The 15,517-nt window shown below is 39.9% G+C and overlaps 1 protein-coding gene across 1 annotated transcript in view; it reads right to left on the reverse strand.

Moving 5' to 3' along the window:
- The window catches only part of LOC139751510 (uncharacterized), an 82,359-nt gene that overhangs the window by 25,580 nt on the left and 41,262 nt on the right, over positions 1-15,517 (reverse strand). The window contains 5 exon segments of the mRNA XM_071666997.1: positions 1,157-1,244; positions 1,431-1,552; positions 7,836-7,971; positions 7,973-8,019; positions 14,800-15,003. Of these exon segments, the coding sequence (XP_071523098.1) occupies positions 1,157-1,244; positions 1,431-1,552; positions 7,836-7,971; positions 7,973-8,019; positions 14,800-15,003 (597 nt within the window).

The following is a 15,517-nucleotide window of genomic DNA, read 5'->3' on the forward strand; positions in this document are numbered from 1 at the left end:
ACTCACATTCTTCCCTGCAGGTAATGCCTATACAACTATTTTCTCTCTCATTAACAACTTAACTACCTCATTACACCACTCATTACCCTTTCTCACTTGCCCATATCCTGTTTTCCACATACTTCTCTTGCACATATAAGCAGTGCTCCCCTAGATACCTCCCATTACTTACTCATTCCTGTAATTTCATTTACTCTCACCTTTAGCCATTCCTCATCCAATTCATCCTGGTATTCCCTTAAATAAGCCTGCTTTTCAAGCTAACTTACTTTCACCACTCTCTTTCCACCAATGTCATTGCCTCTTTTCCCAAAGCCTTTACAAACTCTCATCCTTCTCTCAATCAAGAAGTGATCAGACATCCCACCAGCTGCAACTCTCAACACATCCAAAAGGGGTAATGCTTTATCAAACCAGAAGTCAGATTTTCATAGCACTCAATAGAAGTACATTCATCATGAAGATGTTTCTCTGGATACTAGGGGAGTGTTTATATGGAGATAAAAACTATCCACCTACTCAAAAACTACATACCTAAACACATCAAGAATGTCCACCTAGATACACGAGAAATAATGTAACAAAAGGCCTGAGAAGTACCTCTTATGACTATGCATAATTTGTTCAGCAAGATACCTAGGAAAATTCCACCAAAAAACCCAATATATGAACCTGAACACTTTAAAAATATCAACCTCATGGTAGTATAAATGTCTGTCTTAAGACCTTAAAAGTTGTCCTCATGAAATGTGAAAAATACTTATTTGGAAATCTCAAAAATCATTCCTTTATGTAAGATTTTTAAGAATGAAAAATCTAGAGCTGAGAAATTTCCTAAGGCCACTTGAAAACTGATTAAATGAAACCTTAAGCAACAGTTTCCAGATGGTCTAATAAATATCCAGTTAGACACCTTAATGATGTCAAACTGGATCTGGAAGCCTAATAAGTATCTTATGGCAACCTGAGGACAATCCACCTATGGGTATGATACAGCCCATAAACGTACTAATGAAATATTTGATGTGTACAATGTACATAATTTTAAGTTAATCTGCAACAAAATATAAGGGATGTGAACATGCTTTGATGTTTGAGTATACGCTATACTAAACTTAGAAAGAAGCTGTACTGAATGTGTTTAAAACTAACTTACATGCAGAACACAGGAGAGGTTCATTATTCACCCACTGCAAGCTGCTGCTACAGGTTACATTAACTTCTGATATAACCTCAGGAAATGTCTGCACAGAGAAGATTGGATAGAACAGAATGAATTGCACTGCTTCTTTAAGTACTAGTTCTAAAGTTTTTAGCAAAGTACACAAGATTATATCTCCAGATAATTATTCAAACTGAGTGATCAATAACATACATCTTTTATCGGTGCATTCAAAATAATAAAAAATACAAAATGAGATGCAACTTACCTCATCAATTGGTATGTAGAAGCCAGAAAGACATGTATATGTAACTGAAGCATTGACAGCATTGGACGTAAGGCTGTCTCTTGTCATACTGGCTCCAGCTTCAGGGGGTGATGCTGTGCATGCTGGTGGGTCATAATTTTGGTGCAGTTTATTCATAAACCATGAAGAAAATCAATGTCTTGTACTTTAATCTCTGACATTAAAAATGGACAGAAAGATGGACTCAGCAAGAGGAAAACTGAATCTCAGCACAGTATCAATACAAAATTTTTTTTAAAGAATTCCTTTTTACAGATATATACATACTGTTATAAAGAATTCATGTCTTAATATGAATCTCTGATATACTTTAACTTTCAGAAATATGCTCCTAATCCAAAGTAACTGTCACAAGTAGAGTCCCATTCTAGCAAAGTAGGTATCTCATATCTTCCCATAGCACAGGTGAGACTGGAAAATTACCATCTTAGAAGACTGTCTATTTCTCTATCCAATTTTTACCCATAAAAAGAGTCACTCAAAATATCTAAATGAACATTATTATTAGCATTTTAAGCCTTTAAGTCTTTAAGACCAATAATATGCAGAATACTGTCAAGTCTATGGCTGTCTTTTGCTAGAGAACCTGCAAAGACACTTGAGGCTCTCATCAAATAATCTATTCTATACCTTCTGCTTTGACAACCTAAGTACTGTATGCTGTTTGAACCTATCAATTACACTGGTGAACAAAAATTTTGTGCCATGGAAAAAATATGTGTTTCTAATGTATTTTTGCATGCTGAATTCAAATGTGTTTTCAGAATTTTTCTATCATCCAGATTTTGTTTCTTTTGTTCCAGCAGACTCACATGTCATTACTTACAGTATATATGTACCCATGCTCTATGAAGAATTTGAAACAAAAAATTTAACAAACACAGCTATTTTCACTGTTTGTAAAGTGCAACAGCTTCTTTTTGAAAGCACAAGCCTAGAGAAACAAGTCACCAGGGGCCTTCAAAAACATGACTGGAAAATGTTGGGACAGTCAAACAGTGCAAAGTCTTGAGTAGCAGTTTGTCAGTTGCAAGCTAGAACTCAATGTGTAAACAGTGTCTTTTCCACTCTGTTGATAGATTGTGCTGTTGTGTATTCAAGTGTTATGCTGATACCCTATCCACCATTATAATGCTGAGAAACTGTGTAAATAGTCTAAATTCTTTCATGTACATCTGCAGTGAGTTGACATTCATATTGCAAAAACATTCTACCAACCCCCTCGTTAAAAATGCTGTGAGCATCATTTTGGTTGTAAAGCGTATGACCTGGATAAAAGTTTGGCCCTACATATCTGTTTTGTCACATATGTCAGGCTTCTCACTGCATGGGCAAAAGGATCACTTCGTATGCTTTTTGCCATTCCTATGATTTGGAGAGACTCCAATGGTCACATTTTGGAATGCTACTTCTGTATGACAAATACAAACGATATGTATTTATTAGTCATTTAGTTATCATACTTGATTGCCGTTTCCTGTGTCAGCAAGATAGTGCCAGAAAACAGAGGAAGAACGGCCCATCCACAAATATACACCTGTATATTCCTACGAGTCCACAGGGAAAATGAAAGTGCACCTTTGTGTAATAATCACATCATTAGGGGAGATACAAGAAAGAAATATAACAAGCAGTTGATATACAATGAAGAGATATAGCTAGGATGCCATTTGGTAAACAAGTGATTGTCCAAGATCATGCACAAAATTGTGATTCTTTCCAACACCTATATATGTTGGTTTGCAGCAGGTGTGCGTGATGTCTCCATGGTTGTTTAATTTGTTTATGGATGGGGTTGTTAGGGAGGTGAATGCAAGAGTTTTGGAAAGAGGGGCAAGTATGCATTCTGTTGTGGATGAGAAAGCTTGGAAAGTGAGTCAGTTGTTGTTCGCTGATGATACAGCACTGGTGGCTGATTCGGGTGAGAAACTGCAGAAGCTGGTGACTGAATTTGGTAAAGTGGGTGAAAGAAGAAAGCTGAGAGTAAATGTGAATAAGAGCAAAGTTATTAGGTACAGTAGGGTTGAGGGACAAGTCAATTGGGAGGTAAGTTTGAATGGAGAAAAACTGGAGGAAGTGAAGTGTTTTAGATATCTGGGAGTGGATTTGGCAGCAGATGGAACTATGGAAGTGGAAGTGAATCATAGGATGGGGGAGGGGGCGAAAGTTCTGGGAGTGTTGAAAAATGTTTGGAAGTCAAGAACATTATCTCGGAAAGCAAAAATGGCTTTGTTTGAAGGAATAGTGGTTCCAACAATGTTATATGGTTGTGAGGCATGGGCTATAGATAGAATTGTGCGGAACAGGGTTGATGTGCTGGAAATGAGATGTTTGAGGACAATCTGTGGTGTGAGGTGGTTTGATTGAGTAAGTAATGAAAGGGTAAGAGAGATGTGTGGTAATAAAAAGAGTGTGGTTGAGAGAGCAGAAGAGGGTGTTTTGAAATGGTTTGGTCACATGAAGAGAATGTGTGAGGAAAGATTAACAAAGAGGATATATGTTTCAGAGGTGGAGGGAACGAGGAGAAGTGGGAGACCAAAGTGTAGGTGGAAAGATGGAGTGTAATAGATTTTGGGTGATCAGGACCTGAACATGAAGGAAGGTGAAAGGGGTGCAAGGAATAGAGTGAAATGGAACGATGTGGTATACTGGGATTGACGTGCTGTCAATGGATTGAACCAGGGCACATGAAGCATCTGGGGTAAACCATGGAAAGTTTTGTGGGGCCTGGATGTGGAAAGTGAGCTGTAGTTTCGGTGCATTATACATGACAGCTAGAGACTGAGTGTGAATGAATGTGGCCTTTGTTGTCTCTTCCTAGCACTACCTCATGCATATGTGGGGGGAGGAGATTGTCATTTCATGTGTGGTGGGTTGGCAACAGGAATGAACAAGGGCAGACAGTATGAATTATGTACATGTGTATATATGTATATGTCTGTGTGTGTATATACATGTATACGGTGAGATGTAGAGGTATGTATATGTGCTGTGTGTGGATGCGTATGTATACACACGTGTATGTGGGTGGGTTGGGCCATTCTTTCGTCTGTTTCCTTGTGCTACCTTGCTAATGTGGGAGACAGCGACAAAGTATAATAAATAAATAAATGTATTTATATTTATATTTATTATACTTTGTCGCTGTCTCCCGCGTTTGCGAGGTAGCGCAAGGAAACAGACGAAAGAAATGGCCCAACCCCCCCCCATACACATGTATATACATACATCCACACACGCAAATATACATACCTACACAGCTTTCCATGGTTTACCCCAGACGCTTCACATGCCCCGATTCAATCCACTGACAGCACATCAACCCCGGTATACCACACCGCTCCAATTCACTCTATTCCTTGCCCTCCATTCACCCTCCTGCATGTTCAGGCCCCGATCACACAAAATCCTTTTCACTCCATCCTTCCACCTCCAATTTGGTCTCCCTCTTCTCCTTGTTCCCTCCACCTCCGACACATATATCTTCTTGGTCAATCTCTCCTCACTCATCCTCTCCATGTGCCCAAACCACTTCAAAACACCCTCTTCTGCTCTCTCAACCACGCTCTTTTTATTACCACACATCTCTCTTACCCTTACGTTACTCACTCGATCAAACCACCTCACACCACACATTGTCCTCAAACATCTCATTTCCAGCACATCCATCCTCCTGCGCACAACTCTATCCATAGCCCACGCCTCGCAACCATACAACATTGTTGGAACCACTATTCCTTCAAACATACCCATTTTTGCTTTCCGAGATAATGTTCTCGACTTCCACACATTCTTCAAGGCCCCCAGGATTTTCGCCCCCTCCCCCACCCTATGATCCACTTCCGCTTCCATGGTTCCATCCGCTGCCAGATCCACTCCCAGATATCTAAAACACTTCACTTCCTCCAGTTTTTCTCCATTCAAACTCACCTCCCAATTGACTTGACCCTCAACCCTACTGTACCTAATAACCTTGCTCTTATTCACATTTACTCTTAACTTTCTTCTTCCACACACTTTACCAAACTCAGTCACCAGCTTCTGCAGTTTCTCACATGAATCAGCCACCAGCGCTGTATCATCAGCGAACAACAACTGACTCACTTCCCAAGCTCTCTCATCCCCAACAGACTTCATACTTGCCCCTCTTTTCAAAACTCTTGCATTTACCTCCCTATGTATATATATATATATATATATATATATATATATATATATATATATATATATATATATATATAGAGTGGCAGATATAGGGTGTTTTGGTCGAGGTGGTGTGCAAAGTGAGAGGGTTAGGGAAAATGATTTGGTAAACAGAGAAGAGGTAGTAAAAGCTTTGCGGAAGATGAAAGCCGGCAAGGCAGCAGGTTTGGATGGTATTGCAGTGGAATTTATTAAAAAAGGGGGTGACTGTATTGTTGACTGGTTGGTAAGGTTATTTAATGTATGTATGACTCACGGTGAGGTGCCTGAGGATTGGCGGAATGCGTGCATAGTGCCATTGTACAAAGGCAAAGGGGATAAGAGTGAGTGCTCAAATTACAGAGGTATAAGTTTGTTGAGTATTCCTGGTAAATTATATGGGAGGGTATTGATTGAGAGGGTGAAAGCATGTACACAGCATCAGATTGGGGAAGAGCAGTGTGGTTTCAGAAGTGGTAGAGGATGTGTGGATCAGGTGTTTGCTTTGAAGAATGTATGTGAGAAATACTTAGAAAAGCAAATGGATTTGTATGTAGCATTTATGGATCTGGAGAAGGCATATGATAGAGTTGATAGAGATGCTCTGTGGAAGGTATTAAGAATATATGGTGTGGGAGGCAAGTTGTTAGAAGCAGTGAAAAGTTTTTATCGAGGATGTAAGGCATGTGTACGTGTAGGAAGAGAGGAAAGTGATTGGTTCTCAGTGAATGTAGGTTTGTGGCAGGGGTGTGTGATGTCTCCATGGTTGTTTAATTTGTTTACGGATGGGGTTGTTAGGGAGGTGAATGCAAGAGTTTTGGAAAGAGGGGCAAGTATGAAGTCTGTTGGGGATGAGAGAGCTTGGGAAGTGAGCCAGTTGTTGTTCGCTGATGATACAGCGCTGGTGGCGGATTCATGTGAGAAACTGCAGAAGCTGGTGACGGAGTTTGGTAAAGTGTGTGGAAGAAGAAAGTTAAGAGTAAATGTGAATAAGAGCAAGGTTATTAGGTACAGTAGGGTTGAGGGTCAAGTCAATTGGGAGGTGAGTTTGAATGGAGAAAAACTGGAGGAAGTGAAGTGTTTTAGATATCTGGGAGTGGATCTGTCAGCGGATGGAACCATGGAAGCGGAAGTGGATCATAGGGTGGGGGAGGGGGCGAAAATTTTGGGAGCCTTGAAAAATGTGTGGAAGTCGAGAACATTATCCCGGAAAGCAAAAATGGGTATGTTTGAAGGAATAGTGGTTCCAACAATGTTGTATGGTTGCGAGGCGTGGGCTATGGATAGAGTTGTGCGCAGGAGGATGGATGTGCTGGAAATGAGATGTTTGAGGACAATGTGTGGTGAGAGGTGGTTTGATCGAGTAAGTAACGTAAGGGTAAGAGAGATGTGTGGAAATAAAAAGAGCGTGGTTGAGAGAGCAGAAGAGGGTGTTTTGAAATGGTTTGGGCACATGGAGAGAATGAGTGAGGAAAGATTGACCAAGAGGATATATGTGTCGGAGGTGGAGGGAACGAGGAGAAGAGGGAGACCAAATTGGAGGTGGAAAGATGGAGTGAAAAGGATTTTGTAAGATCGGGGCCTGAACATGCAGGAGGGTGAAAGGAGGGCAAGGAATAGAGTGAATTGGAGCGATGTGGTATACAGGGGTTGACGTGCTGTCAGTGGATTGAATCAAGGCATGTGAAGCGTCCGGGGTAAACCATGGAAAGCTGTGTAGGTATGTATATTTGCGTGTGTGGACGTGTGTATGTACATGTGTATGGGGGGGGTTGGGCCATTTCTTTCGTCTGTTTCCTTGCGCTACCTCGCAAACGCGGGAGACAGCGACGAGGTATAAAAAAAAAAAAAAAAAAAAAAAAAATATTGGAAAGGATCACAATTTTGCGCGTGATCAAGATATTCCTACGAGTCCACGCGAAAATGAAACACGATAAGTTCCCAAGTGCTCTTTCGTGTAATAATCACATCATCAGGGGAGACACATGAGAGAAATATAAGTCAGTTGATAACCATCAAAGAGTGAAGCTAGGACGCCATTTGGTAAGCATGCGATTGTCCAAGACAATAGTCAAAATTTTTTCGACCAGTAAATTATTTCAAAAGTTTTGGTACATCTTCAAAGAAAGGCTAATATATTGACAAAAGTAGATCGTTTCAATAAAGAAGGAAGCTAAAACTCACCAGGATAACAGGCAGGAGGAAGGTTCCAGCCAGTCTCAGCGCAGGTAACAATCTGAGTGTCATTGCTGACACTTGCCATATAATTTTCATTGCATGTAGCCACAACTGTCATGCCAATCTTCCACACAGGTTTCAATGTCCCAGTCAGTTACTGCATTACCCACCATTGGTTCTTCAAGGCAAACTACAGGAAAAATGATGAATGCTATATTATTATTACTTTGCTTTGTCGCTGTCTCCCGCGTTAGAGAGGTAGCGCAAGGAAACAGACGAAAGAATGGCCCAACCCACCCACATACACATGTATATACATGCATGTCCACACATGCAAATATACCTACCTATACATCTCAATGTATACATATATATACACACACAGACATATACATATATACACATGTACATAATTCATACTGTCTGCCTTTATTTATTCCCATCGCCACCTCGCCACACATGAAATAACAACCCTCTCCTCCCTCATGTGTGCGAGGTAGCGCTAGGAAAAGACAACAAAGGCCACATTCGTTCACAGTCTCTAGCTGTCATGTAATAATGCACCAAAACCACAGCTCCCTTTCCACATCCAGGCCCCATAGAACTTTCCACGGTTTACCCCGGACGCTTCACATGCCCTGGTTCAATCCATTGACAGCACATAGACCCTGGTATACTACATCATTCCAATTCACTCTATTCCTTGCAAGCCTTTCACCCTCCTGCATGTTCAGGCCCCGATCACTCAAAATCTTTTTCACTCCATCTTTCCACCTCCAATTTGGTCTCCAACTTCTCCTCATTCCCTCCACCTCTGACATATATCCTCTTGGTCAATCTTTCCTCACTCATTCTAAATGATGTAATCTAACCATTCAGAAACATTTAATCTGACACAAGAAAAGGTCAATAATGCAATGAATGCTCTGTTATCCATCTTTCTCCAAATTCACTCAGCAGCTGATCATACAGTGCCAAGTTCATCTTACACTTTTAACACACTGATGGGTGTCACTAGCTTAGAAGAAAAGAGACAAGTTTCCCTCATAACAGAGAAATCACAAAATTGGGAAACACATTAGGGTCTAACTTCTCAGCACATACAGCTAATATTGAAAAAATGAAACAATAAAATGGGTTCTAGGACATTTGGAATTTATCTTCTACCTTATCTAATATCAAAATACAAAATGTTGATTCAAACATTTTGATGATTTGTATACTTCAGATTATCACTATGGGATATGACATTTTGTATATAATTAGGTAAACAGGCCTATTTACCCCCTTATCTGGGGTGTATTTCCCTAATACTACTACATCCTCGTCTGTCCTTAGGACAGACCATAATCCTCATAACCCTCTCTGTTCCCAAGGCAAATGATGAAACCAGCCCAAAAGCCATATTCACATTTCATAGCCCTTTTCCTTGACACCCTGTGTACAGAGAGTAGCTTATAATTTTAGGCAGATTCATCAAAGGTAACTTATTTGGTCTTTAGGGTATACCCCTTGACATGAGCTTTTTTGGATGGTCACATGAACAAAAAGTTTACCTTGTTTTCCTTTATCATCTTATGTGTAACCCTTTATTTGTTATCCTCTGCAGTGATGGTATGCTTGTAAGTTTTCAGCAAATTTGTGCGTTTTTTCTTTGCACTGAAGGCTCATGTCACGAACAAAAGACCACATTAGGCCACACCTTAATTGAAATATGAAGGGGTTAATGAAAGGGAAAAAGAAGAGAAAATGGAAAGTATTCATGAATTTTAGAGAAAGTGAAAAGCAACTCTTAAGAAGTGCCAAATCATTTACTGGGAAAGCCATATAGGATGGAGAATTCCAAAGCTTTGAAATGTTGGGAAAGAAAGCTTTCAAAATTGCCTATCCTTGAGTTAACAACAGCCACACAGTAATCATGTGATGCAGCAGCCTGCTGATATTGTGTGGTTTAGCTAGTGATGGGGGAACACATGTAACCAGCCCTTGGAAGCAAAAACCAAAGTAATAAGTGGGCCAAGTTTTGAAGTTAGCCTAAGAAAGCTGGAAAGTTAGATTGTTTTTGACTTAACTGTCGGGTCAGGTTGCAAAGCTAGAACAACCCCAGATGTGAAAGGGGTACTCCATCCAAGGATGGATCAATCTTTTGTATAAATAGAGCAACTGTTCAAAAAAGAAGAAAAAAAAATTAATATTTATACTGGTTTCTCAGTTTCACAGAGGCAGACAGCTATTTCTGTACTGTGGGGTTTTCAAGATAAGTGTATGTTACTGTAACACCAAGTATGTTCACTGAATTATGGGAGGAAAGTTGAGAAATTTTTGATAGAGAGATAGGCAGAAACTGGGTTTCAGAGGAATTAAAATCTAACAGATTTCATCTACCCAATGAGATATCCTATCCACGTCTGAGTTTTTTGAGGAAGTTGTGTTGAGACGGGATGCAGACTGAGCGAGAGAAGAAGGAGCAGAAATGATGGACATGGATGAATGAAGTGCTGAGTCATCAGTGTATGAGTGCAATCGTTATTTTAGAAGAAAAGAAGTTGTTGGCAAAATGGAGAAAAAAGTACAGAAGATAGGACAGAATCTTGAGGAACACCGCTGGTGATGGAGAAAAGGGGTAGACGCAGATCCCTTAACAAACATGGAGATAGAGAGGCCAGAGAGGAAGCTAAAACATGAAGGCGCAAAGCGAAGGAAGGAAGCCAAAAGAGGGGAGCTTAGAGATGAAACCCTAATGCCACACCCTTTCAAAAGCTTTGGATATATCAACAACAACTACATAGGATCCCCCAAAATCTTTCACGGATGATGACTAGACATTAGTGAGATAAAAAAGAATAATACCAGTGGATCTCACCTTACAGTTGACACACTGATGATCAGAGAGAAGACCGAGATTCAGGATGTTTGAGGAGATGAGAGTTGAGAAAGAATTCTGAGACTTTTGAAATGGCAGATGTCATAACAACAGGATGATAATTAGAGGGGTTAAAATGGTCACCCTTCTTAGGGATGGGATGTACCAATGCATGCTTTCAAGATGAAGAAAAAGTTCTGGATTTTAAACAGAACATATGAACAAGCACATGTGCAAGTTCAGAAGCACACTCTTTCAGCACATTGGGATGGATTCCATCAGGTCTGTGGCAGAGGTGTGTGATGTCCCTATGGTTGTTCATTTTCTCTATGAATGGGGTGGTGAGAGGTAGATGTGAATGTCTTGGAGAGATGGGCGAGCATGCTGTCTAAGGGTAAGAAGAAGGCCTAGTAAGGGAGTCAACTGTTCTTTGCTAATGATAAAGCACTAGTGGCAGATTCAAGTGAGAAACTGTAGAAGTTGGTGAATGATTTAGGAAGAGTATGTGAAAGAAGAAAGTTGAGAGTGAATGTGAATAAAAGCAAGTTTATTATGTTCAGCAGGGTTGAGGGACAGGGTAGTTCGGGTGTGAGTTTGAATGGAGAAAAGTCAAAAGAAGCGAAGTGTTTCAGATACCTGGGATTGGACATTGTGGCGAATGGAACTGTGGAAGTGAAAGCGAGTCAAAGGGTGGGGAGGGGATGGAGGTTCTGAGGGCACTGAAGAGTGTTTAAAGAGAAAACATAATCCTTGAAAGCAAAAATAGGTGTGCTTGAAGGAACAGTGGTCCCAACAATATATGGATGCGAGACATAAGCTATAAATAAGGCTGTGTGGAAGAGGGTGAAATATTTGAGGAAAAAAAATGTAGTGTTAGGTGACTTGATCAAGTAAGTAATGAAAGGGTAAGAGAGATGTGTGGTAATAAGAAGAATGTGGTTGAGAGCAAAAGAGGGTGTGCTGAAATGGTTCTGACATATGAAAAGAATGAGTATGGAAAGGTTGATAAGAAGAATGTGGTTGAGAGAGCAAAGACAGTGTGCTGAGAAGGTTCTCACAGACATATGAAGAGAATGAGTGAGGAAAGATTGACAAAGAAAATATATGTCAGAAGTGGAGGGAACAAAGAGAATTGGGAGACTAAATTGGAGATGGAAGGATGGAGCGAAAATTATTTTGAATGATCAGGGCCTGAACATACAGGAGGGTCAGAGGTGAGCAAGGAGTAGAGTGAATTGGAATGATGTGCTGTCAATGGACTGAACCAAGGCATGTGAAATGTGCATATGTATGTATATGTGTGCATATGAGCGTTTATGTGTATATATATATATATATATATATATATGTATATATATTTTTTTTTTTTTTTTTTTTTTTTTTTTTTTTTTATACTTTGTCGCTGTCTCCCGCGTTTGCGAGGTAGCGTGACATTCATTTTTTCATTCATTTCAAGCTAATAGTTTGTTTTCTAAATTGTTTCTTACATTTTTCATATGTATATATATGTATGTGTGTGTGTGTGTGTGTATGTGCGTATGTGTGTGTATGTGTGTGTGTGTGTATATGTATATATATATGTATATTATCCCTGGGGATAGGGGTGAAAGAATACTTCCCACGTATTCCTCGCGTGTCGTAGAAAGCGACTAGAGGGGACGGGAGCGGGGGGCCGGAAATCCTCCCCTCCTTGTATTAACTTTCTAAAATGGGAAACAGAAGAAGGAGTCACGCGGGGAGTGATCATCCTCCTCGAAGGCATGTATATATATATATATATATATATATATATATATATATATATATATATATATATATATATATATATACATATATATATATATATATATATATGTATATATATATATATATATCCATAAATGCTACATACAAATTCACTTGCTTTTCTAAGTATTTCTCACATACATTCTTCAAAGCAAACACCTGATCCACACATCCTCTACCACTTCTGAAACCACACTGCTCTTCCCCAATCTGATGCTCTGTGTATGCCTTCACCCTCTCAATCAATACCCTCCCATATAATTTACCAGGAATACTCAACAAACTTATACCTCTGTAATTTGAGCACTCACTCTTATCCCCTTTGCCTTTGTACAATGGCACTATGCACGCATTCTGCCAATCCTCAGGCACCTCACCATGAGTCATACATACATCAAATAACCTTACCAACCAAGTTGGCAAGTTGTTAGAAGCAGTGAAAAGTTTTTATCGAGGATGTAAGGAATGTGTACGTGTAGGAAGAGAGGAAAGTGATTGGTTCTCAGTGAATGTAGGTTTGCGGCAGGGGTGTGTGATGTCTCCATGGTTGTTTAATTTGTTTATGGATGGGGTTGTTAGATAGGTAAATGCAAGAGTTTTGGAAAGAGGGGCAAGTATGAAGTCTGCTGGGGATGAGAGAGCTTGGGAAGTGAGTCAGTTGTTGTTCGCTGATGATACAGCGCTGGTGGCTGATTCATGTGAGAAACTGCAGAAGCTGGTGACTGAGTTTGGTAAAGTGTGTGAAAGAAGAAAGTTAAGAGTAAATGTGAATAAGAGCAAGGTTATTAGGTACAGAAGGGTTGAGGGTCAAGTCAATTGGGAGGTAAGTTTGAATGGAGAAAAACTGGAGGAAGTAAAGGTTTTAGATATCTGGGAGTGGATCTGGCAGCGGATGGAACCATGGAAGCGGAAGTGGATCATAGGGTGGGGGAGGGGGCGAAAATCCTGGGAGCCTTGAAGAATGTGTGGAAGTCGAGAACATTATCTCGGAAAGCTAAAATGAGTATGTTTGAAGGAATAGTGGTTCCAACAATGTTGTATGGTTGCGAGGCGTGGGCTATGGATAGAGATGTGCACTGGAGGATGGATGTGCTGGAAATGAGATGTTTGAGGACAATGTGTGGTGTGAGGTGGTTTGATCGAGTAAGTAACGTAAGGGTAAGAGAGATGTGTGGAAATAAAAAGAGCGTGGTTGAGAGAGCAGAAGAGGGTGTTTTGAAATGATTTGGGCACATGGAGAGAATGAGTGAGGAAAGATTGACCAAGAGGATATATGTGTCGGAGGTGGAGGGAACGAGAAGTGGGAGACCAAATTGGAGGTGGAAAGATGGAGTGAAAAAGATTTTGTGTGATCGGGGCCTGAACATGCAGGAGGGTGAAAGGAGGGCAAGGAATAGAGTGAATTGGATTGATGTGGTATACCGGGGTTGACGTGCTGTCAGTGGATTGAATAAGGGCATGTGAAGCGTCTGGGGTAAACCATGGAAAGCTGTGTAGGTATGTATATTTGCGTGTGTGGACGTATGTATATACATGTGTATGGGGGTGGGTTGGGCCATTTCTTTCGTCTGTTTCCTTGCGCTACCTCGCAAACGCGGGAGACAGCGACAAAGTATAATAAAAAAAAAAAATATATATATGTACGAGTATATGTTTATATGAGGGGATGGGCCAGTCTTTGTCTGTTTCCTGGTGCTATTTCGCTAATGCAGGAAACAGTGATCAAGTAAAATAAATACATAATTATTTTCCCCATACATATTCACCATTTCCCACACTGGCGAGGTAGCATCAAGAACAGATAACAGGGCCTAAGAGATAAAAATCCTCACTTAGCATCCTACTCTATTCCTTTCCTTGCTAACTCCTTCCGCCTCATATTTGATCTCCCAGTCCAATCTACTCATCTCACCTGAATGCGACATCATTCATACTTAGATATAAATGATGCCTACTCAATATCTTGAGGTTTTGACATCAATTTTAATCTTCAGCTTCCTTAAAGCTGTGTCTACCATTTAAACAATGTTATTAGCAATGAACCTAAATCACTTGTAGTCTTTTTGCCGTCTTATAATGCTTTCTGGTCCTGTCAGTGTGGGTTACAACACCTTTTCTACAAAACTCAGAGAATCTGTACATCACATCTCTATATGATTCTTGTAAACACCTCTAGCTTGCCTGTAATATAAAAATAAACAATATGAATTAATGATAATTAGAACTGGTAAAGCTTAGATTGTACAATAATGGAATAAATAATTATATCTTGAGATGCAACAAGAGAGTATATGAGTAATGATATAAAACAAACAACCTTACCATTGCAAGGTGCTACAGGGCTGGGCAAGAAACTGTATGTATCATTTTCATGACTACATGTGATGGTCTGCACAGTCACCAACGTCTCAGTACCCATACTGTCAGGACAAGTAAAGTTTGCAGTGCCATTCAGATAACGGAAGTCTGATGATGAATTAGTAGTGATCAGAGACGAGGGTGCGGTTGGTAGGTCTCCCATACACACTGTTGGAGATGGTGTCAGAACATATTGGTGATGAAAAGAGAAATCTTTCCTTGTTGAAATGCACTCCAATTCACATGATATATCAGGAAAACTGGACAGTAGCAGATGCAACCTCATGTTTGAGTAATGTAGAAGACATCAGACATAAGCAGTTGAAAGTAATTAGAAGTCTAGAATCACTTAAATAACATTCACCTGTTGGGGACAATTTGTACACCTTGTAGTTCTATTGATACATTTTTATGTTTGCATTTAATCCTAATCATACAGGTACAAAACCAGTAATTCTGTGTCTCATGGTATGCTTTTATTGGTTGTCATTTTTATTATACTTTGTCACTGTCTCCCGCGTTAGCGAAGTAGCGCAATGAAACAGAAGAAAGAATGGCCCAACCCACCCACATACATTTGTATATACATACATGTCCACACATGTACATATGCATACCTATACATCTCAATGTATACATATATATATATCTTATTTCTTTTATTTTGCCTTTGTCGCTGTCT

The sequence above is a fragment of the Panulirus ornatus genome, chromosome 11 (genome assembly GCF_036320965.1).
Source record: "Panulirus ornatus isolate Po-2019 chromosome 11, ASM3632096v1, whole genome shotgun sequence".
NCBI classification, from domain to species: Eukaryota; Metazoa; Arthropoda; class Malacostraca; order Decapoda; family Palinuridae; genus Panulirus; species Panulirus ornatus.